This window comes from Chiloscyllium punctatum, chromosome 15 (genome assembly GCF_047496795.1).
Source record: "Chiloscyllium punctatum isolate Juve2018m chromosome 15, sChiPun1.3, whole genome shotgun sequence".
Classification (NCBI taxonomy): Eukaryota; Metazoa; Chordata; class Chondrichthyes; order Orectolobiformes; family Hemiscylliidae; genus Chiloscyllium; species Chiloscyllium punctatum.
The window spans coordinates 1,177,873-1,197,423 of NC_092753.1; the positions used below are offsets into that span (position 1 = coordinate 1,177,873).

The 19,551-nt window shown below is 41.0% G+C and overlaps 1 protein-coding gene across 5 annotated transcripts in view; it reads left to right on the forward strand.

Annotated features, from left to right (window-relative positions):
- Positions 1-19,551, forward strand: part of LOC140485972 (gamma-taxilin-like) — an 89,852-nt gene that overhangs the window by 19,409 nt on the left and 50,892 nt on the right. For 3 of the 5 annotated variants that reach the window (XM_072584429.1, XM_072584430.1, XM_072584431.1), the window contains one exon: positions 13,112-13,424. In XM_072584429.1, the coding sequence (XP_072440530.1) occupies positions 13,112-13,424 (313 nt within the window). Of the gene's footprint in view, positions 1-9,408; positions 9,428-11,662; positions 11,682-13,111; positions 13,425-19,551 lie in introns of those variants that run through there. The other 2 variants (XM_072584432.1, XM_072584433.1) reach the window with 2 other exon arrangements.

The window sequence follows — 19,551 nt, forward strand, 5'->3', positions numbered from 1 at the left end:
TGAGCAGAACAAAATCAAGATCACAGTTTGAGATGAGCTACATTATGTTTTCACAGTTTCCTTGGAAGCAGCTAAGACAGAACACGTCTGGTTATTCGGTCCTATATTAAATAATTTGTTTAAGCTTATGGCTTGAAATCGAGAGTGGTTCACATGGTTCTCTAAACAACATAGTACCAAGGAAAAGATAACACCTGAGTCATTTATGAGCTTGTGGAAAAAAATTACTGTGGTAGTTCTTTGACAACTGTAAATAATCTTTATAAAGTTGGCGGCTCAGGAAGGAAGTAGATTGATGTTGCTATCAATCAGGAATTGAAACCTGTTGCCTGCTAATTTGCAATTTAGCATGCAGATGTTGGGTCTTTGCTTATAATTTCAGATTTCAATTTCTGCCATTTGGGTTTCTGGGACAGTAACCAAAATGTATGGGGCAGAGGTGGAAACCGCTCCATATAGACATGGAAGATGCTAGCAATGTGCTACTAAGGTTGAAAATCCCATAACATCGGGTTATAGTCTGATAGGTTTATTTGAAACTGCAAGCTTTCGGAGCCCTTCGCTCCTTCCTCAGGCCCTAAAAGCTTGTTGTTTCAAATAAACCTGTTGGACTATACCCCGGTGTCATGTGATTTTTGACTTTGTCCACCCCAGTCCAACACCGGCATCTCCACATCATCACTACTAAAGTTGTTTTTTGATGTAGTCCAGACTAAAATCTAATTGTTGTTGTAATAAGACCTTTTTTTTATATGATCTGTAAAAGGGCAGAAATGCCTTTCCTAAATTCTCTAACCTTTCCCTCAGTTCCTCTTTTATTCAACATTTAGTCTCATAAAGATTGAGAACATCTTTAACTTGATGTTGCTGTAAACTCTTGTGAAGAACCTGGGGAGATGCTGTAATTTTAAAGGATGTTGGTACACATTGAAAGGGTAGAAAATGTTGATGAGCATACTGTGCTCTTAGTGACTGTGGCTCCGATACGAAAAAATATTTTGCCAGATTTTAAGTGAAAAAATGACCCTAACCTGATTGGAATAAGCTGGGGCTTATCCAAGTGAATTTTTAATGGTGTGCTACCTCTTTGTTACTGTCAAACGGACCATGTGATACTGAAGAAGTTTATAAATGTAGAGACTCATTCTTTCAGATTTGTTTATCATTTCAGACATATTGTTTATAAACTTTTTGTCTTTTTACCCTCCTCAATCCCATTTTAATTTCACTTTAACTTGATTTGGTATTGAATTCACTTTGGTGCCTTTAGCAAGATTCTCCAGTCTGATTGGTTAAGGCTTTAATTAAGGCTCTCACTCATCCTAGATCCTCTAGAGGGCACCACATAATTTTGCCTAATTTATAGTAAAGTCCAGGGCAAAATCCATAGAAAGTCTCTGGCCGAATGCAAGTATAATGAGTAACTAATGATATTTATTTGTCAGTGACAGCAAAATTTAATCCATCACATTGCCTAACATGTGTATAACAGCAGGCATCCCAGTCTTGTTATTTTCAGAAAGGAAGGTTTAATTGAATAGAGCTTGTGGAATGCAGACTGAAAGTTACTTTGCCTTAAACTGCTTAGAGGACAAGGCACATGGTGTATGAAGAACATGGTGTGATGAAATAGTTCTGGTGATGTTGGGGGAAGCTATCCATGGGCTGAAGCTCTTAGACAGTCAGATCCACTTGAAGTTATGATGACCTGCACTACCTGTCTCACTGACCTGAATTGTTTCTGGAGTTGTTAAGTTGCCAGCCATGGCGTGTGATGCTTAGCCTGTTGGAATGTGACCTCCTTGTGTTCTGTGGTATTGGAAAGAAACAGCAGCTTTTTTAAAATAGGAGAAGCAGAGCTGCTTAACCAGCAAACAATATTTCTGTGTTCATTGATGTTTTGTCGTACTTTTTTTTGTTAGTTGGCGAATGATAGCACAATTGGAGTTTTCAACTGAGACAGAAAGGTGGATAGATTGGATAAGATTTTTGAAGGGATATGGAGTTGACATGAGGCTCAGCAATGGTCTGATTTAAGGACAGAGTAAATCTGAGGCGCTCACTGGCATGCTACCATTCCTGTCTCCTATTAGAAATGCATCTGATGTTTGCAGGTCCATCAAACCTCTAACTGGGATTTGGGAAGTTTGCACCAAGCTTCAAGGGCCTAACTCTGCGTTTGCTGCAATGTCTTTTAGCAATACCTTCTCCCCTTCCAGCAGTGAGACAATTCTCGGTGCTTATTGAGGAGGGTGTGACTGTTTGAGGAGTTCTGCCCATCTTTGTCAGGTGTCCATCTGAAGGTCTGGCAACCTATAGGATTTGTGAAAATGCAAATTAAAGATTGGTTTGATCTCTTTGAAATGTATGAATAGCCTTGATCTGCTTGTATTTTTAAAATTCGTTCCATGGGATATAGGTGTCTATTACATATCCCTAATTCTACTTTGAGAAGGTGGTGGTGAGTTGCCTTTTGACCCACTGCAATCCATTCGGTATCAAATATCTCACGGCAAAGTGGCAACTCCGCACTGAAAGCTCGGTATTTTTGTCAGGTACTAAGTACCATCATATCATTTATTTCATGCTCGGCAGTTTACAGCTGCAGATACAATTCATGCTTGGGTTTAAATTGCAAGGTTAGTTCTCAGTCTTTGCTGGTTTTTCCAAAGCTGGGACTATAGTTAGAACAGATGCAGTAAGGATGCATCTAAGTGTGAAGGTTCACTCAGAAAAAAATGATCTTTTGCAAGTGTACATGATGGATATCACATTGAGTATGGAAGATAATTTAAGTGTTGCCAAAAAAAACCAATGCAGGCAATGCCTGGATCAATCCAAAATAATCTGCCTGGTTTCAGATTCAAACAAAGCAGCTTTATGTCTATCATCATTAGTTGGTGCATTTTTCATGGCAACGCCTCTACCAATCAGAGTCCACATCTAAACCAAAAATCTCTCCTCTTAACAGTATAAATGTTGGTTTTCCCTCTTAATTTTTATTCTTGTAAATTGTCCTATTGAGTGGAAGACAAAAACCTTTGCCTAGAAGTGTTTTCTTTCCAGTGATAGGTTGAGTGCCAGATGATGGCGATCACTGGGTCTCATACCCAGGATTGTTAGTCCGGCCATTTTAGCTTTGCTGATTTAACGCAAACGGAATTATGTGTAACTGGTAGGCATTACAGGGGATTCACTTGACCCTATGCTGTGAATGATACAGACAAACAGTGGTGGGAATTAAGAGGTGTCTGCTTACACACATTGTGAATGTGTGTAAAGATTGAATCTAGTTTTATCTTCCACCTTCTGGCTTTCTGGAAAAGGCCACTTGTTGCTGACAGGTGAGGAGATGTTATTGCTGCTGTAACTTGAAGGAATGGGAGTGTGAAGGAACTTGGAAGGAAGTAGCTTCCTTTATTTACTTTGCTGATCTCCATTTTGAGGGGAGGAGAAAGGAAGGAAGAGTCAACAACAGTGACGCCAGCAAGAAGACTTTCACAACTTCTGCTCTGAAGAAGGGAGAGGGAGAGATCGTTTTCAGCTTTGAGGTGGGTGTTTAGTCAACTTTCCTAAGGCCTGTTACTTGGAGGCAAGAGGAAGGAAGGTGGCAGAGGCTGGAAGATGGCAATTGATGAGTGTATTAGTGTATGCCCTTCCTTTTCGCATTGTCTGGCCCTGGATAGCTGCAGCCGCCTGAGGGAAAGCTTATTTCTTTTCAATAATGGGATCTATTGGAGAACTGTACAGATGGTTCCAGCTGTCCCACACAAAGACATCTTCCATCCAAAATAATCAGGAAGATGACTATCAGAGATGACTAATAATTTCAGGTTGATGTGTTCCTCCAATGCCCAATAACAAGCCATATATAGAATGTAGTCCCCACCCCTGAATCCCCTGTCGTCCTTCTTTGATCCCCCTATCTTTCTCTGTCTTACTCTTTGAGCAGCTGGAAGTCATGCTGCTCAGAGGATCAGGGTGACCCCATGCAAGGCTCCCTCCTAAGAAATCTCCCTTTGTACATAGGAACTTTGACACAAAGGGGTTTGCACACGTAAGTCCCAATGCAGCAGAATGTTGCTGATTCATAGACTCTGAGACTTCCTGTAATTTCTGCGACCTGGACTAGTGAGTGTTTCATATTTATACAGGATGTTTGAGGTTACAGCCACGCTTTCATTACGTGAAGTGGTTACTCCTTAAGTTCCGGCTGAATTTCAGATCCAATCTCTTGATCTTTGACCACCCAGTGCAGAGGAGAGTGAGCACATAAAGAAGGACCTTCTTATGGAGGGGTCTTGCCAGAGTGGCTGTCAGCAGGTTCAGGAAGCAGGCAGTTATTCTGCCTGACTGCCTTTTCATGCCCAGGTAGACCTGATAAATGAGCATGTTGTGTCTGCTGGTACACATACATCCTTCTGCAACCAGTGGGAGGATCAGAAAGAATCATCAGCCTGGGAACTATCACCTTAATTTATAAGTTTCCTTTACAGTTTCTTTTTGTTATGCATATTTGTTCTGTCACTTGCAAACTGACACTTGGTTCCTCTTCAGTAACTTTCTAGAGTTGGAGCTAGAGAGATTTAAATAGAGAAAGGCTGACATTGTAACTTGGGTAAGGAGTGTCTGCTATAATGTGCAACTCTGTAAATAAATAAGAATGTGTGTGCAAAGATTGGCTGCAGTTATATCCTTCAGTAACTGGCCACCTCACAGCATGTCATCCTTCACCTACCTACCTCCATCCTATCATGACCACTTCTGTTTTAAAACTGACTCAACTTTCCAAAAATCCCACTCCCTATCTTGGCCAGCCTGTCTGTAGCCGAGCTATTTTCTGATTTGGCACCCGGTCTGCCTCACCCGCTGTGCTCACGTTTGACTGAAGCCAGCTCCCTCACCAGTGAGCTGCTGCGCAGGCAATCTCACCCCAACAACAATTTGTGATTGTTTAGCATTTTTAACATAGTTAAATGCCCCAACACACTTCATAAGATAATCAAACTAAATTTGATGATTAGCCAAAAACTAGGATGAGTGAGGATAATTAACCAGCAGCTTGGTTAAAGAGGCAAGTTTTAAAAAGAGAGGAATTAGAATTCCAGGCTATTTTATGTGCAGAAATGTGTGACTCGTCCTCTTCCCAAAATGACTTTTTTGTAAATTAATTCAGCTAAGTTGAAATGTGTGATCGCATTTTTAATATCTCTGCTTGCATCATCTGATGAAGGCCACTTCAAATTAAAAGTTCTCCTAGTGTGGTATTGCTGACCTTTGTTGACTTTGTATGTCTCCCGATGTTTAGTCTTTGCTGGGATGGATCTACCAGCTTCTGAAACGTGCATAGCTGGCAGCAACCCCAAAGTAAACATGCCCATTTGCCAAGGTCAGCATTAAACAGAAATGAAAGAAATGAGTCTGCCCAGTTTTGGTACATCTAGTATATTAACGCTGGAGTTTCCACAGGTTGCATGAGCAGCATTGAACATGAGTTGATGGAGCTAACAGTCACAATCAATTTGAAGGATGCTGTACAGTCACATGGTGTGGTGTGAGTGTTTGAATCCAGTGCGCACACTGTATTTACTGAGTTCATTGGTGCTGACACTGAAGCAGAGGACAAAAAATATTATCAGTACTGATTTTGAGCCAGCTAAGGGGTGTTTAATGATAGATCACTCAAATACATCACAAAAAGAGACTATTCAGCCCAAGGTATTCCTGCTGGCTCACTATGGAGCCATCCAGTCTGTGGCATATATTCCTTCTTAAACTTGCAAGTGCAAATTTGATCTTATTTTGAAATCCTTGATGGTCTTCACTTGCTGCATGCTCATAGGCAGTATGTATGAAAAAACAGTATTCCTTTACCCTCCGCTCTTGTCCAGAGCCTTAAATCTGTCTCCTCCAGTCCCTGTACCATCAGCTAATGGGAAAAATTTTGCTTTGTCTACCTTATCTGACGCTGTCTCATTCTTGTGTACCTCAATCAGATCTCTTCTCAATCTCCTTTGCTCCAAAGAAGGCAAGCCCAAATTCTTAAACTTCAGTCTTACAGACACTTGTATCACTAAAGTAAAGGACAGGGTCTCTGCAGTAAGACCAGGTGGATGAAAGGGACTGTGTTGATAGGCTCCGCAGCCTGGTTACATGCAAAAAGTACTGGATGTTATTCACATTTTTCATGCCTTTTTAACTAAAGCATTATATTGATCTGGTCTGCAGCTGCTTTACAGTGACATTTGCTAGGGTTGCAATTTAGCAGTAATGTGGGTGAGCGATTCAAATCTCTGCTGATTATATGCAGATCAGTCCGCTTTAACAGTTGATTCAGTAGGAAGCGTTCTCACCCGATCCAGAAGATTGTAGGTTCCCAGTTGCTGTCCGGAATCTTGCATGTTCAGTTTAGTTCATTACTTCACTGCACTGAGAGAGTGCAGGATGAGACGTAATCTTTTCTGCCCCATCAGGCGGATGGATAGGACCCCATTTTGAAGAAGAGCAGGGGAATCCTCACCATTATCTTGATCAATCCTTATTCATCTCCCAGCATCACTGCAGTAGTTAATTTGAACGTTACTTTGTCTTTTTGGGTGGGATCATGCTATGCACACATCAGCTGCAGTATTTCAAAAAGGTTTTATCGACCGTAAAGTGCTTTAGGAAACCCTGAACTTACGAAAGAAGTTATGAAAGTGCCCCATGCACTCTGCCTTGGCTGTCTCTGTTATGAGGTACTGGAAGCTTTGCCAGCACCTAAGATGTGAGGCCTGGTTGGAGCTGCTGGCTGAGGCAGGAGTGATACCAAACACTGAAGGGTTGTCCCAAAGTGATAGACTATGACAGTGGGGGTGGAGAAAGGTGCAGTGACTGAGTATCTGCAAGGCTTGGTGACCATTTTGGGGTCATAAAAGATGGCAAGTGTGGCAGTAGGGCTTTGGTACTGTGTGGACAGGGCATAGATCAGGCAGAGAAGGGAGAGTGTGTTGAGAACAGACTGACTGACTTGCGATAATGTTTTCAAGGAAAATTGTAGAACAAGAAAGCTTGGAGATGGGAAACAAAACTCTCATGAGCTTTGTATCAGCTGCCTGAAAGGGAATGGCCTACAGTGTGAACTTGTTTTCCAGAGAAGCACAGAATGGTTACAGAACACGATAGCTCCTGGCGTGTAATGTTTGTGCCAGCTCTCTGCTACAGCAACTTAACTAGTTCCTCTCCCGTGCTGTAGTCCTGTAAATGTTTTCCCTTCAAAATAATTATGCAGTTCCTTTCTAAAAATGACAACTAAATTTGCTTTGACCACATTCTCTGGATGTGTACTCCAGATCTGAACAACTCACTGCATGAGGATGGTTTTTCCTTGTATCGCTTTGGTTCTTTTGCTCATCACTTATTAAGAGAAAGCCCCAAGGCCTGTATTGCAGTAAATCACCAAGGTCAACATGAGTAGACCACTTTGTACTGTTGGGTAACCTATTGTGTTGCTTTTTTATTTGAAGCTTCAAACTTAATCGTTGACTCTCGTTCAAGGTGCATTGTAATGGACTAGTTATTCAATAAGTCCGTAAGATGTAGAAGCAGAATTAGGCCATATTGTGCCTGTTCTTCCATTCAATGAGATCATGGCTGATCTGATAATTATCAACTTTCTTGCCTTTTCCCTATGACCCAGGATTTCTTTACTGATTGAAAATCTGTGTGTCTTGGCTTGAATGTACCTAACAATCTAGCCTCAAAAGCCGTCTGTGGTAAAGAATTCTGCAGATTCTCTACCTTCATGTACTTTTAGATTTCTAAGATCAGAAACATCCAGACCTCCTCTGAATGTAACACAGCATCTACAGTTACAAAGATTCTAAATATACAAATCGAAGATCCAGTCTTGTGGACTAACATGACTTTTTTTTGCGTATTTGTGGGAAATCTGCTCAATTACATAGAATAATTCCTCTTGCTCACTTTGCAGTCTTTCAGGAAGATGATGCTATTGTGGACTGGCGACTTTGGTGATATATGTAATGCAGAATTAATATTGTGACAATTAGTGAGTATTTTTTTTAACTTGACTGTTGAGATATGTGCTTAACCCAGCAAGCATGGTATTATCCAGCATTCTACCAACCACAATTATGAATGGCAAGGCTGATCACTTTGTGTTCAGATGACACATTGATTTTTAAAGAAGAACTAATAATAACAGTAGATTGTAAAACTGCAGGAGTTGCTGTTTAGCTTTACATTGAAATGATTACATTTGTATTGAAATTATTGAGTCAGTTTTGGTGATTGAGCCTTACAAGAATATTGCATTCAAAGCAACTGTCTTCACAATTCACATTTGTTAAAGTCAGTGTGAAGGTTATAGTGTCAGTGTGCTGTTCACTTGTGGGTTTTTCCTGTGTTGTCCTGCTGTACTGGAACATTTCAGTGCCCAGTTGCTTCCCTGTTCCCTTGAGCCCTCCCAAGACACACACTACCTTATCTTGTGTTCAAAGTACTGTCACGCACCATTAACTGGCACCACCCATTCCCTGAGTATGGTGGATAAAAGATCTTACTGAATATCCAGTAAAATCTATAGTAGAATGCATAATCCATGAACTATTTTCATTCACAAGTAAATTTGCTGAAGTTTAGTTTTGTTTGTTCAACAATATTGATTTGATATTGAGTAGTTTGTAATGTATAATATTGATAAATGTTGGAGTAAAATTCATTTTGATGATACTTGCTCACCAGAAACATGAGGTGCTAGTTAATAATAGATGGTTTGTGCATCTGAGCTGGCTGTTATGACGCACCTCTGGAGCAGATGGAACTTGAACCCATGCCTCCTGGCCCAGCAGTAGCGACACTACCACTGTGCTACAAGCGCTTCCCCACACTGCTTATGTTTTGGTTTCCGGAATCAGGCTGGCTCTGATTGTTAGTGTGCTGCTTGAGTGAGAAAAGTTGGCTTTGTACCACAAGATGCAATCTACAGAAAGAACTCAAAGCTTTAACATAGTGCAACAAAGCAATTTTTGTTTTTACATATAGTTCTCCATATGTCCACGTGTGTCGCTGGCCAGGCCAGCATTGATTGCCTGTTTCCAGCTACCCATGAGAAGATGACACTGAGTTCCTTCTTAAACCATTGCAGTCCATTTGGACATTAGGGAGTCCCAGGACTTTGACCCAGGGACATTGAAGGAACGGCAATATATTTCCAAGTCAGCATGGTGTGCTACTTGCATGTGGTTGTATTCCCATGTATCTGCTGCATTTGTGCATTTAGATGTTAGTGGTTGTTGCTTTGGAAGGTGCTGTCTAAGGAGCCCTGGTGAAGTGGGACTGAATGTTGGTGACAACAATCAAGTGGTCGCTTTGTTCTGGATGGTGTGAAGTTTCTTGAGTGTTGCTGGAACTGCATCCACTCCACGTAAGTTGGGACTATTCTATCAAACATCTGACTTGTGGACAGGTATTGGCGGGGGGGGGGTGGTGGTCAGGAGGTCAGTTCCTCATGCAGCATTCGTAGTCTCTGACCTAATCGTTTGGCCACTGTGTTTAGTTCAGTTTCTGGTCAATGTTGGTAGTGGGGGATTCAGCGATGCTAATGTCATTGAATATCACAGTGGTTGGGGAATTGTTGCTTTTTGCAGGTGATCATTGCTTGGAATTTGTGTGCTGTGAATGTTACTTGCTACTTGTCCGCCCAAACGTGGATCTTGTCCAGGTCTTGCTGCATTTGAACATGAATTGCTCCAATATGTCAGAAATCGGAATGGTGCTGCACATTGTGCAGTCATGGGCGCACATTCCCACTCTGACTTTCTGGTGGATGGAAGATTATTGATGAAACAAGTGAAGGTGAATGGGACTAGGATGCTGTCCTAAGGAACTCCTGCAGAGAAGTCCTGGAGCTTAGATGACTGACCAACAACCACAACCATCTTCCTATGTGGCAGGTTTGACTCCAACCCATGGTGAGACATTGTCTGGCATTGTCCTTCGAGGTGATAGAGACCATAGGTTTTTAAATTGCTGTGGAAGGGGCCTTGTTAAGTTGCTGCTTTGAATTTTGAGGGTGGTTACCAGAGCTACCACTTAATGCGTTGGTGGTGGAGTGAGTGAATATTCAAGCTGGTGGATATGTTTCCATTCAAGGCTACATCCCTACCCCATGTCAATGCTTATGAGTTGACTGCAGGATTAATTTATGATTTGGAGATTAGATTAGATTCCCTACAGTGTGGAACCAGGCCCTTCGGACCCATTTCCCTCTGACTAATGCACCTAACACTGAGCAATTTAGCACGGCCAATACACCTGACCTTTTGCCTGTGGGAGGAAACCCTCGTACCCGGAGGAAACCCAGGCAGACACTGGGAGAATGTACACACAGACAGTCTGCCTGAGGCTGGAATCGAACCTGGGACCCTGGTGCTGTGAGGCAGCAGTGCTAACCACTGAGCCACCGTGCCGATGCAGGTGTTGGACTTTGGTTACAAATTTAAAAATCACACAACACCAGGTTATAGTCCAATAGGTATAATTGGAAGCACACTAGCTTTCGGAGCGCTGCTCCTCAACCACCTGATGAAGGAACAGCGCTCCGAAAGCTAGTACTTCCAATTAAACCTGTTGGACAATAACCTGGTGTTGTGGGATTAATTTATGTTAGCCTTTTTCCGGAATAACTCTGTATCTGTGTTTGTTCTCTTTATACATATTTTACCCAAAATGGCATTCCCAGCTTAGATTTTCTCCCATGTATGTACAACACACGTTTTCATGGGAGTCTAGGAAGAAACTGTAGTCAGGCCTTTGTTGGCATCCCCCTCACCCCACACCAAAGTAGCTCAAACAACTCCTCCATTGGATTTGGTATGGAAATGAAACACTCGAGCTCTGAGCTTGATTAAGATCTGTGGGAGTATCGTGGGTGTGAGCCTGTCTTAGCACTATGCTCTAAAACAGAATTAGCACATCAGTGTGTACATGTTAACTTCCCTACTGCTGTTACTGCCAAATCAACAGTAACTGCTCCCACCACAGCCGCGCAGCTCTACAGCATTGAATTCAAACCATGTAAATTTTAAAACACATTTGAGATTGCAGTTATCACATAAATACCAGGCTTCTGTCGTATATTGCAAACTGCAGTGAATTTTAAGTCTTTTTTTATTGAAATGCATAAATTGCTACAGTCTCCAGTATCAATGTAGATGTGAACCCCTTTAAATGCCTCCCTGCAAAAGGAGTTAGGGTGGGAGTGAACTCTGAACCAGAGAGATTACCACAGAAATTGGGGTGTTGACAGGACTGGCAGCAGAGAGTTTGGAAAACCGCACAGGGGGAAGCAAGCAGCAATGACGGTCGCAGATGTTGAAGGTTATTGCAGACTGTTGGGGATTACATATATTTGCACATTTATTTCAAGAGAAAAAACACATTTTGTCACATATTGCAAGTTTTTGAATAGGCCTCTGCACTCTCCCGTAAACTCTTATTCCAAATATAATGTCAGGAGGATTTGTGTTGCTTGAATGTGTGGTAGATCGTACAATCAGTTGGCCTACCCTACGGTGAGAGGTAACATTGTAACTTAGATGTAACATAGTAACTTAGTTCAACATCTTGAAGCATGACAAGACAGACTAAAGCTCCCTTCTGGTTTCCAGTGTCACTTGGTAAGTGAAACAGTCTATTGAGTATTGGTATTGATTATCTGTGTATTCTTAGTAGGATATTATTAGTTTGGTTTATTGTTTTGTAGAGTGCCTATGATGTGTTTTCGTTTTGAAAATATATCTTTTAAATGGCATTCTCAGAACTCAGAATCAAACTTATTTCTCTGAAATCAAGGTGATGTGGATGCAACAGATTTTGTGGCAGCCTTTTCAGTTTCTGCTCGTTTATTCTCCTTGTGCTGACTCCTACCGAGTTGCAATTTAAGAAAGTGCTGATGACTGTCACTAGCCATATTGATTGCTTCAGCCACTTGGACCACCAAAAAGAAAAGTGGTCCTTGTGGACTTTATAATTTAAAAATGTTGCAATTTTAAATTCTTCATTTTCATTCCACTGAGAATTTAGCCTTAAAGTTGAATGCATTTCATAGAATAAATTGAAGAAACAAATGCTTTTTTCTTAAAAGGCGAATCAGTGTTCACAATGAAACTGTTTCATAATAAGCAGTTTTCTGTCTTGATTTAGGTTCTACAATAAGGTAGATCATATATTCTTATAACTATTTTTAGAAGGTGCAGTTGTGTTTGTTTTTGAGACAATGCAACAACCAGTTTTAGCTTCAAAGATCCATTTGTGCATTCTTGTTTGTTTGGCTATATTTACATTTGATGTTTGGGAGGGCTTGGAGTTGTCAAGTTTGTGGATTTAAAGGGAATGTTGATGCAATGCAAGGGTGGGAACAGAAGCAAATTCAGCTGTTCAAGAATCGAAACATATATGATTTCAGGTAGCAACTGAGGATGCATGGCAGGAAATTCATTTGAGCACGAGCAAGTAAAAAGGCCAGATTTTGCTGCTGCAGCTTCAGTCTTTCTTTTGTACAGTGGTTAAATACCTGTCCCAAACCAAAATAAAACTACAAGTCGACTTGAAATATTTACTAAAGCGACACAAAAGCTCACTTATACCTGTGTTTAATTTTAATTCATTGGCTTGTTTTATAAATTGTGTAAAAAAAAGTAAGTTAACTTGTTATTTCTTCACAGACGAGATTAAATTTTAACTCTAGGGTAGGAGAATGTATTTGCTGTTTTTTTTAATCGAACTTGGACCAATGGCAGATAAGTAACTTGAAACTGTTGAGGATTCTGTAATATTTAAAGCCAAGTTGAGATAATAGCTAATATTCTTGAGTCTTTTGCGATTTGACTTTTTGTTGTCCTAAATCCAAGGATTATTTTCAAATTGCTTGGCTGTTAATTCTTATAATGGTAATGCCCATTGGCTTCTGATTCTGTCACCTTCCTTTGCATTCTTTATTCAGTTTATTTCAGATTTTTTGCGTTGTTGCACAAACTAAACATAACTAAAGACAGCTTTCTCCCCATTCCATAAATGATGTATTTTTTCGTTTTTGTTTTGCTTGCAGTTTCGAGGTGAAAACATGGAAACCCAGGATGTTTGTGGATTACATGTAGCTCCCAGAGGTTTGTTGGTTGATGATGACTGCACTGACTCCGCTCCTGGTCTTCATGCAGTGGATGCCACTGCTGAAATAATTGAGAACGCATGCAACTTGCATCCGGCCTGCTACACCAGAGAAAGCGGGCTGCTATCTGTCTCATCCACCTGTGTCATGTTGGAAACAAGAGGAGAAATACCTGGCAGCGAGGATATGCGAATGGACCCTGCTGGGGGAGAGCACCATCTGCTTTTGGACAAAAACAAAGAGAAGGCTCTCGGTGAGTGTTCCTGCTGCTTCTGTGGTTCACCTGAAATCAGAATTTTATCAGATATTGCTGCTGATGTTATTGTAAGGTGCTAACTGGAAGGAGCAAAACAATCGAATCAAATGAAGGTACTGATTGGGTTAAGATCTGTAAAACATATTATGAGGTAGCAGAATAGAAAAAGATTAAATCAAATAAAGAAAGAAAGGAAGGCAAACAAAACACTGACTGTGTTAGCTTGCATTTTATTGTGTCTACCACAAAGTAGAACTCACCAAGGTGTTTCTCTCAATATGATTTAGAGATGCTGGTGTTGAGCTGGGGTGTACAAAGTTAAAAATCACACAACACCAGGTTATAGTCCAACAGGATTAATTGGAAGCGCTAGCTTTCAGAGCGCTACTCCTTCATCAACATGTGGTGTCACACAACCACCTGATGAAGGAGCAGCGTTCCAAAAGCTAGTGCTTCCAATTAACCTGTTGGACTGTAACCTGGTGTTGTGGGATTTTTAACTTTCTGTAAATAGGTGGCAGGAAAATTTGACACCAAACCACAAAGGGAGAGATTAATCTGGAGGTCCTTAAGAAACTGGAAAGAAGAACAAAGTGGTTAAGGAGTATAGTTCCAGCGAAAAGACAGCTGGAAGCTTAGTCATTAATTATGAGGTAAAGGACTGAACAGAGAGAGATTTACAAATATTTAGGAGTGAACACAAGGTGGAAAAAATGCAGAGATGAAAAGCTTTATCAATAAAGGCAAAAGTTATGAATGTGGTATAGATTGGGATAGAATAAAAACTTGTGCAGAGTCGAGTTTTGGAATTCTAGCTTTGGTGGTGTGCTTTGCCTCATTTAAAGTCTGTCATCCTTTTATTCTAATATTCCTGGGCCACTAGTTATTGATGAGAGGGCAGCTAACTGAGACTGCTACTGTAGTTGGGCTGTTAAGTAAGATGGGGTACAAAATTTGTCTAGTATCAGGTTAATGACCCTTTCCATTTTGCCCTTTTACAAGGAGCTGATGCCTGAAAGCACAATTCCGAAGTCTAATTGGGATCCGAAATCTCAAACCATTGATTTAAACCTTTATCTCAATTCCACAGAGTTGATTTGGGTTTCCCTTGGTCTTTTCAAACAGATTTGTCAATTGGAAAATCAAAGCTTTTTTGATTGTCATGTACCGCTTTTGCCAGAATCTCCAGACCGCTGCCCTCACTGCAGTACTACTAGACTTTTTGCTTACCTGCAACAGGTTTTTAAAATTCTCAGTGCTGAGAGTATGAGCATTGCTGGAATCCTGTCCAATCCCTAATTGCCACTTTGACTTCTGCAGTCTCTGGCATGAAAATACTGCTGTCATGTTTGGTAGTTCCATAATTTTGAGACTGCCACACTGAAGTTGCAGAAGTATATGTACCAATCGGGATGGTGTACGCTTTGTAGAGGAACTTGGAGATTGTCGTGTACCTGCACATCTGTAGATTTGGGAAGTACTGACAGGGTTGTCTTGACACCTTCCTGGAGTGCGTCCTGAAGATAGTACTCACTGTAGCTATACAGTGGAAAGATTGAGTGTTTGACCTAGTGTTTGGAGTGCCAATTACTTTTTCTTGGATGACTGAGCCAGAAGTGCTACACCATTCAGTGAAACTCTGACTGCTCTGTGTATGAATTCTGGACTCTGTGCGCAGACTCTTGATACTTTTGCTTGATTGTTGCAGTTACACTTGTTCAAACAGTTTGTTCCAGTCAATTGAAAATAGCAAATGGAACTCCTCCAGACATAGAGTCAAGAAGCATGGAAACAAACCCTTTGGACCCAACTAGTCCACACCGACAATGTTCCCAAACTAAACTAGTCCCACTTGCCTGTGTTTCGCCCTCCAAACCTTTCCTATTCTTGTACTTACCCAAATGTCTTTTAAATATTGTAACTGTGCCTGCATCCCCCAATTCTTCTGGCAGTTCATTCCATACATAAACCATTTTCTCTGTAAAACAAGTTCCCTCTCAAGCCCTTTTTAAAACTTTCTCCTGTCACCTTAAAAATATGCCCCCTAGTTTTGAATTCCCCAGCCCTAGGCTAAAGACCCTTGCTCTTAGCCTTATCTTTGCCCCTGATAATTTTACAAACCTCTATACGTTCACCCTTCAAGCTCCTATGTTCAAGTCAAAAATGGAAGATGACAGAACATAAGCTATAGGCCAGTTAACTGAACACCTGTCACAGGGGAAATCATGCAAATCCATTATTAAAGATACTTGGAAATCATAATGTGATCAGGCAGGGTCAACGTGGTTTTGTGAAAGGGAAATTGTGAAACTAATTAATTATAAATTTTTGAGGAAACTAACAAGGGAGAGACAAAAATGGATAATTGGAAAAGGATATAAAAAGGTTAAGTGTTAGAGGGAAAATGTATAAATATGAGAAAATGTAAACTTGTCCACTTTGACAGGAAGAATAGAAAAATGGTATGCTATGTAAATGGAGAGACATTGCAGAACTCAGATACTGAGGGATCTGGTGTCCTGCGCAATTTCGAAGGAACATTGGTGGGAAGTACGTGGATCACACAGAGTTAGTTTGCAGCAAGTGGAATATTGACATCTGTTGTGAGAGGAATGGAATGTAAGAACAGGGAAATATTGCTGCAGATGTACAGGGCCTTGGTGAGACCATTTCAGGAGAACTGTGTACAATTTTGGACTCCTTTATTTTACACAGGATATAATTGCCTCAGCAGTTAAGAGAAGGTGCACTTGACTCATTCCTGGAATGAAGGACTTGGGAGTATGAAGAAACTTTGAGTAGGTTGGGCTCTTACTCATGGAGTTTAGAAGATAAGAGATGGCACGGTGGCTCAGTGGTTAGCACTGCTGCTTCACAGCACCAGGGACCCAGGTTCGATTCCAGCCTTGGGTGACTGTGTGGAGTTTGCACATTCTCCCAGTGTCTGCGTGAGTTTCCTCCCGGTGCTCCGGTTTCCTCTCTCAATCCAAAAATGTGCAGGTTAGGTGGATTGGCCATGCTAAATTACCCATACTGAGAGGTGCATCAGTCAGGGGTAAATATAGGCTAGGGGAATGGGTCTGGGTGGGTTGCTTTTCAGAGAGTCGGTCTGGACTTATTGGGCCAAATGGCCTGTTTCCATATTGTACGGAATCTAATCTAATATAGTCTTATTGAAACATAATTCAGATTTTGAGGGAATTTGACAGGATAGGTGGTGAGAAGATGTCTCCCCTTGTACGTGAAGCTAGAATTAGTGAACACATTATCAGCAGTTTTGCTTTTAAGTTTTTTTTTCCTTTTTGGTTGTTGGTTGATGGAAATCGTTTTCCTAGAAAACAGTGGGGACTGGGTCATTGGATTTGTTCAAGGCTGAGGTAGATTAGATGTTGACAGACAGTGGAGTCATGGATTATTGGTGGGGGGGGGGCGGTGGCAGTGGCAAGCAGAAAGGAAAGTGAAGGTGAGACCACGACTGATTGAGGCATGTCTAATCAAATTGCAGCGAAAGCTTGCAGGAGACAAATGGCCTCCTCTTCTATGTTCCTACTTGGTACACTCGACTTGTACCTTGTAGGTGATGGACAGGCTTTGAGGAGCTAGGATTTGAGCAATACTGGAGAATATCCAGCCTCCCCCACATTTATGCGGCTGTTCCATTTGACTTTCCTATCCGTATGGTTCCCAGGATGTTGATGCTGAGGAATCTGGTGATGGTGGCACCATTGAATGTCATGGCAGTGTGGTTAAACAATCTCTTGTTAGAAATGGTTATGGCCCAGCACTTGTTTAGTCTAGGCACTATTTGTAACTTAACCCAAAACTGCATATTATACAGACACTTTTCCAAGTGAAAATGGATTGCTTCATTATCTATAATAAGGAAATTTGTCTGTATCCATCACCAAACATCCCCATTTCTGACTTTATAGTGAAGATCGTTGCTAGAGCACTTGAATGTAGAGAGGCCTACAGTGCTGACCTGAGGCTGACATCCTATAATGATCTCAAACTGAAATGATTGACCTCCAATAAATCTAACTACCTTTTGAGTTAGATATGACTCAAGCAATGGAAAGAGTTTCCCATCTGATCCCTATTAAGACCAGTTTTACTGAGCTGGTTGGAACACTGTTCTTCATACTATTTTTGAACTAATGAAGTCTGGAGCTCAGTGATCCCAGCTTAACCCAAACTGAGCCTGGGTGATTAACAGTTGGTTGATAGCTTAGTTGACAGTTCAGCTGGAATATTTTTTAATTAGGCATTAATGAGAAGATTGGCTTTCTCCTGCTTTTCGTGGAGGAGATATGGCTGTTTGCTTTCACTCATCGGGTGGATACTAGTGTTGTAGTTGTACTGGAGCAGCTTTTCTGAAGATGCATTTAGATGTGAAGCGCAGGGACTTCATTACACAGCAGAATCCCAATGAGTTGAATCCCAGCAAATCTATCCACAAATTCATGCTTAACATGTCTTTATGATCGCCAAAGAGGCCACATTTCCACATGCATGCCCTCTGTATAGCCTCATATACCAAAAAAACAACAGATTCAAATGAAATCGCAATACAGGCAGTACCTCAGTTGTGAATGGGTTCTATTAATCTATCTGTTCACAGTTTGGTTTGTTCTCAAGTCAGAACGCAGTGCTGTTCATAAGTACAGGTAATATTTGTGTGTTGGATATTTAAAATTACAGCCCATATGGAATCGTGGTCATTAGTACGAGTGTTCGTAAGTCAGGTGTTCATAAAAGGACGTGTGTGAAATAACTTGGTTCAAATTGTTCTCACTTTATAATTGTCTGACCTTGTGAAAGGCCAGAGCTTTTCAATGAGAAAAATCAAAAGTGGTACTTCCTGCATCATTCCACGTCTTCCACTTGCTGTGTCGATTTCACCTGCTCTCCATTGATCATCCTTTTAGTTGTAGTTATTTGGTAGTACAGAACTTGAGTTTTGCTTCAAAAAATATCTTATCTTGCAGTCATCAGACTACTTGTGTCACAATTATCCAGTTTTGAGCTGCTCACTGTTATAATCTATCCCATTTTGTCCTCAATTTGAAGGTGAGATTTGTTCTGCACACTGACATGTGAAATTGGTCACTTCTAGCAATGCCGTCTTGAATGGAAGCTTCTGTGACTAGACAATGGTGAAGTCAGGATCAAATAGATAACTTTCTCTCACTGACTGCTGCACATGTAGTTTTAATAGCTCCATCTTCAGGGCTCTGCTAGATTGGCCAGTCAAGTTAATGGGGAGTTACTCATGCTGATGGGCATTGAGGTCTGTCATCAGAAGTGCATTCTGTAATCTCGGTATTTTCTCTGCATGCTGGAGCCTTGATGTCTTGTTCAACCTTGAACTGATCTTCAAATTCGCATCCTATTATCAAAGACAGTTTACCATTGAAGTTCTGCCTTTCTCCCCCACATCTCCTTGGCTTTACGAAGAGGCACACAAAGTTCAAGACCAAAGACGTTGTACAAAATCATCATAAATCACTAATGAAGTTCCAACTTGAGTATTGTGGCTAATTCTGGACGGTATGTTGAGTGGTGATAGAGGAAATTCACTCAAATAGTTACAGCAATAAAGGCTTTATTGATGTAAAATACCTTGATTTGCTCTCTTTAAAGCAAAAGAGGTTAAGAAGAGATTCAGTAGCTGTTTGAAAGAATTTTAATTGTGAATAATGAAAAACTGCTTCTAATGGTCAAAAAGTCAGTGTTCAGAAATAATTGACAGAAGAACTGGAGAGGACATGAGGAAACGATATTTCTACCGCAAGTTGTCAGTCTAGAAAGGGCTCTATGAAAAGGGGTTGGAGGCAGAATGAATAATATTTTTCAAAAGTGGAAAAGCTTTTAGAGTTGCAGGAAAAGCGGAAAGGTGGGACAAATGGGATAGATCTTTTTTTAACTCCTGGGTCATGGGTGTCATTGGCTGACCAGCATTTATTGCCTGTCCCTAGTTGCCCTTCAGGAGGTGACGGTGCGCTGCCTTCTTGGACAGCTGTGGTCCTCGTGCTGTGGGTTGACCCACATCCTTCAGGAGAGAATTCCAGGATTTTGACCCAGCAACAGTGAAAGAACGGTGATTTAGATCCTAGTCAGGATG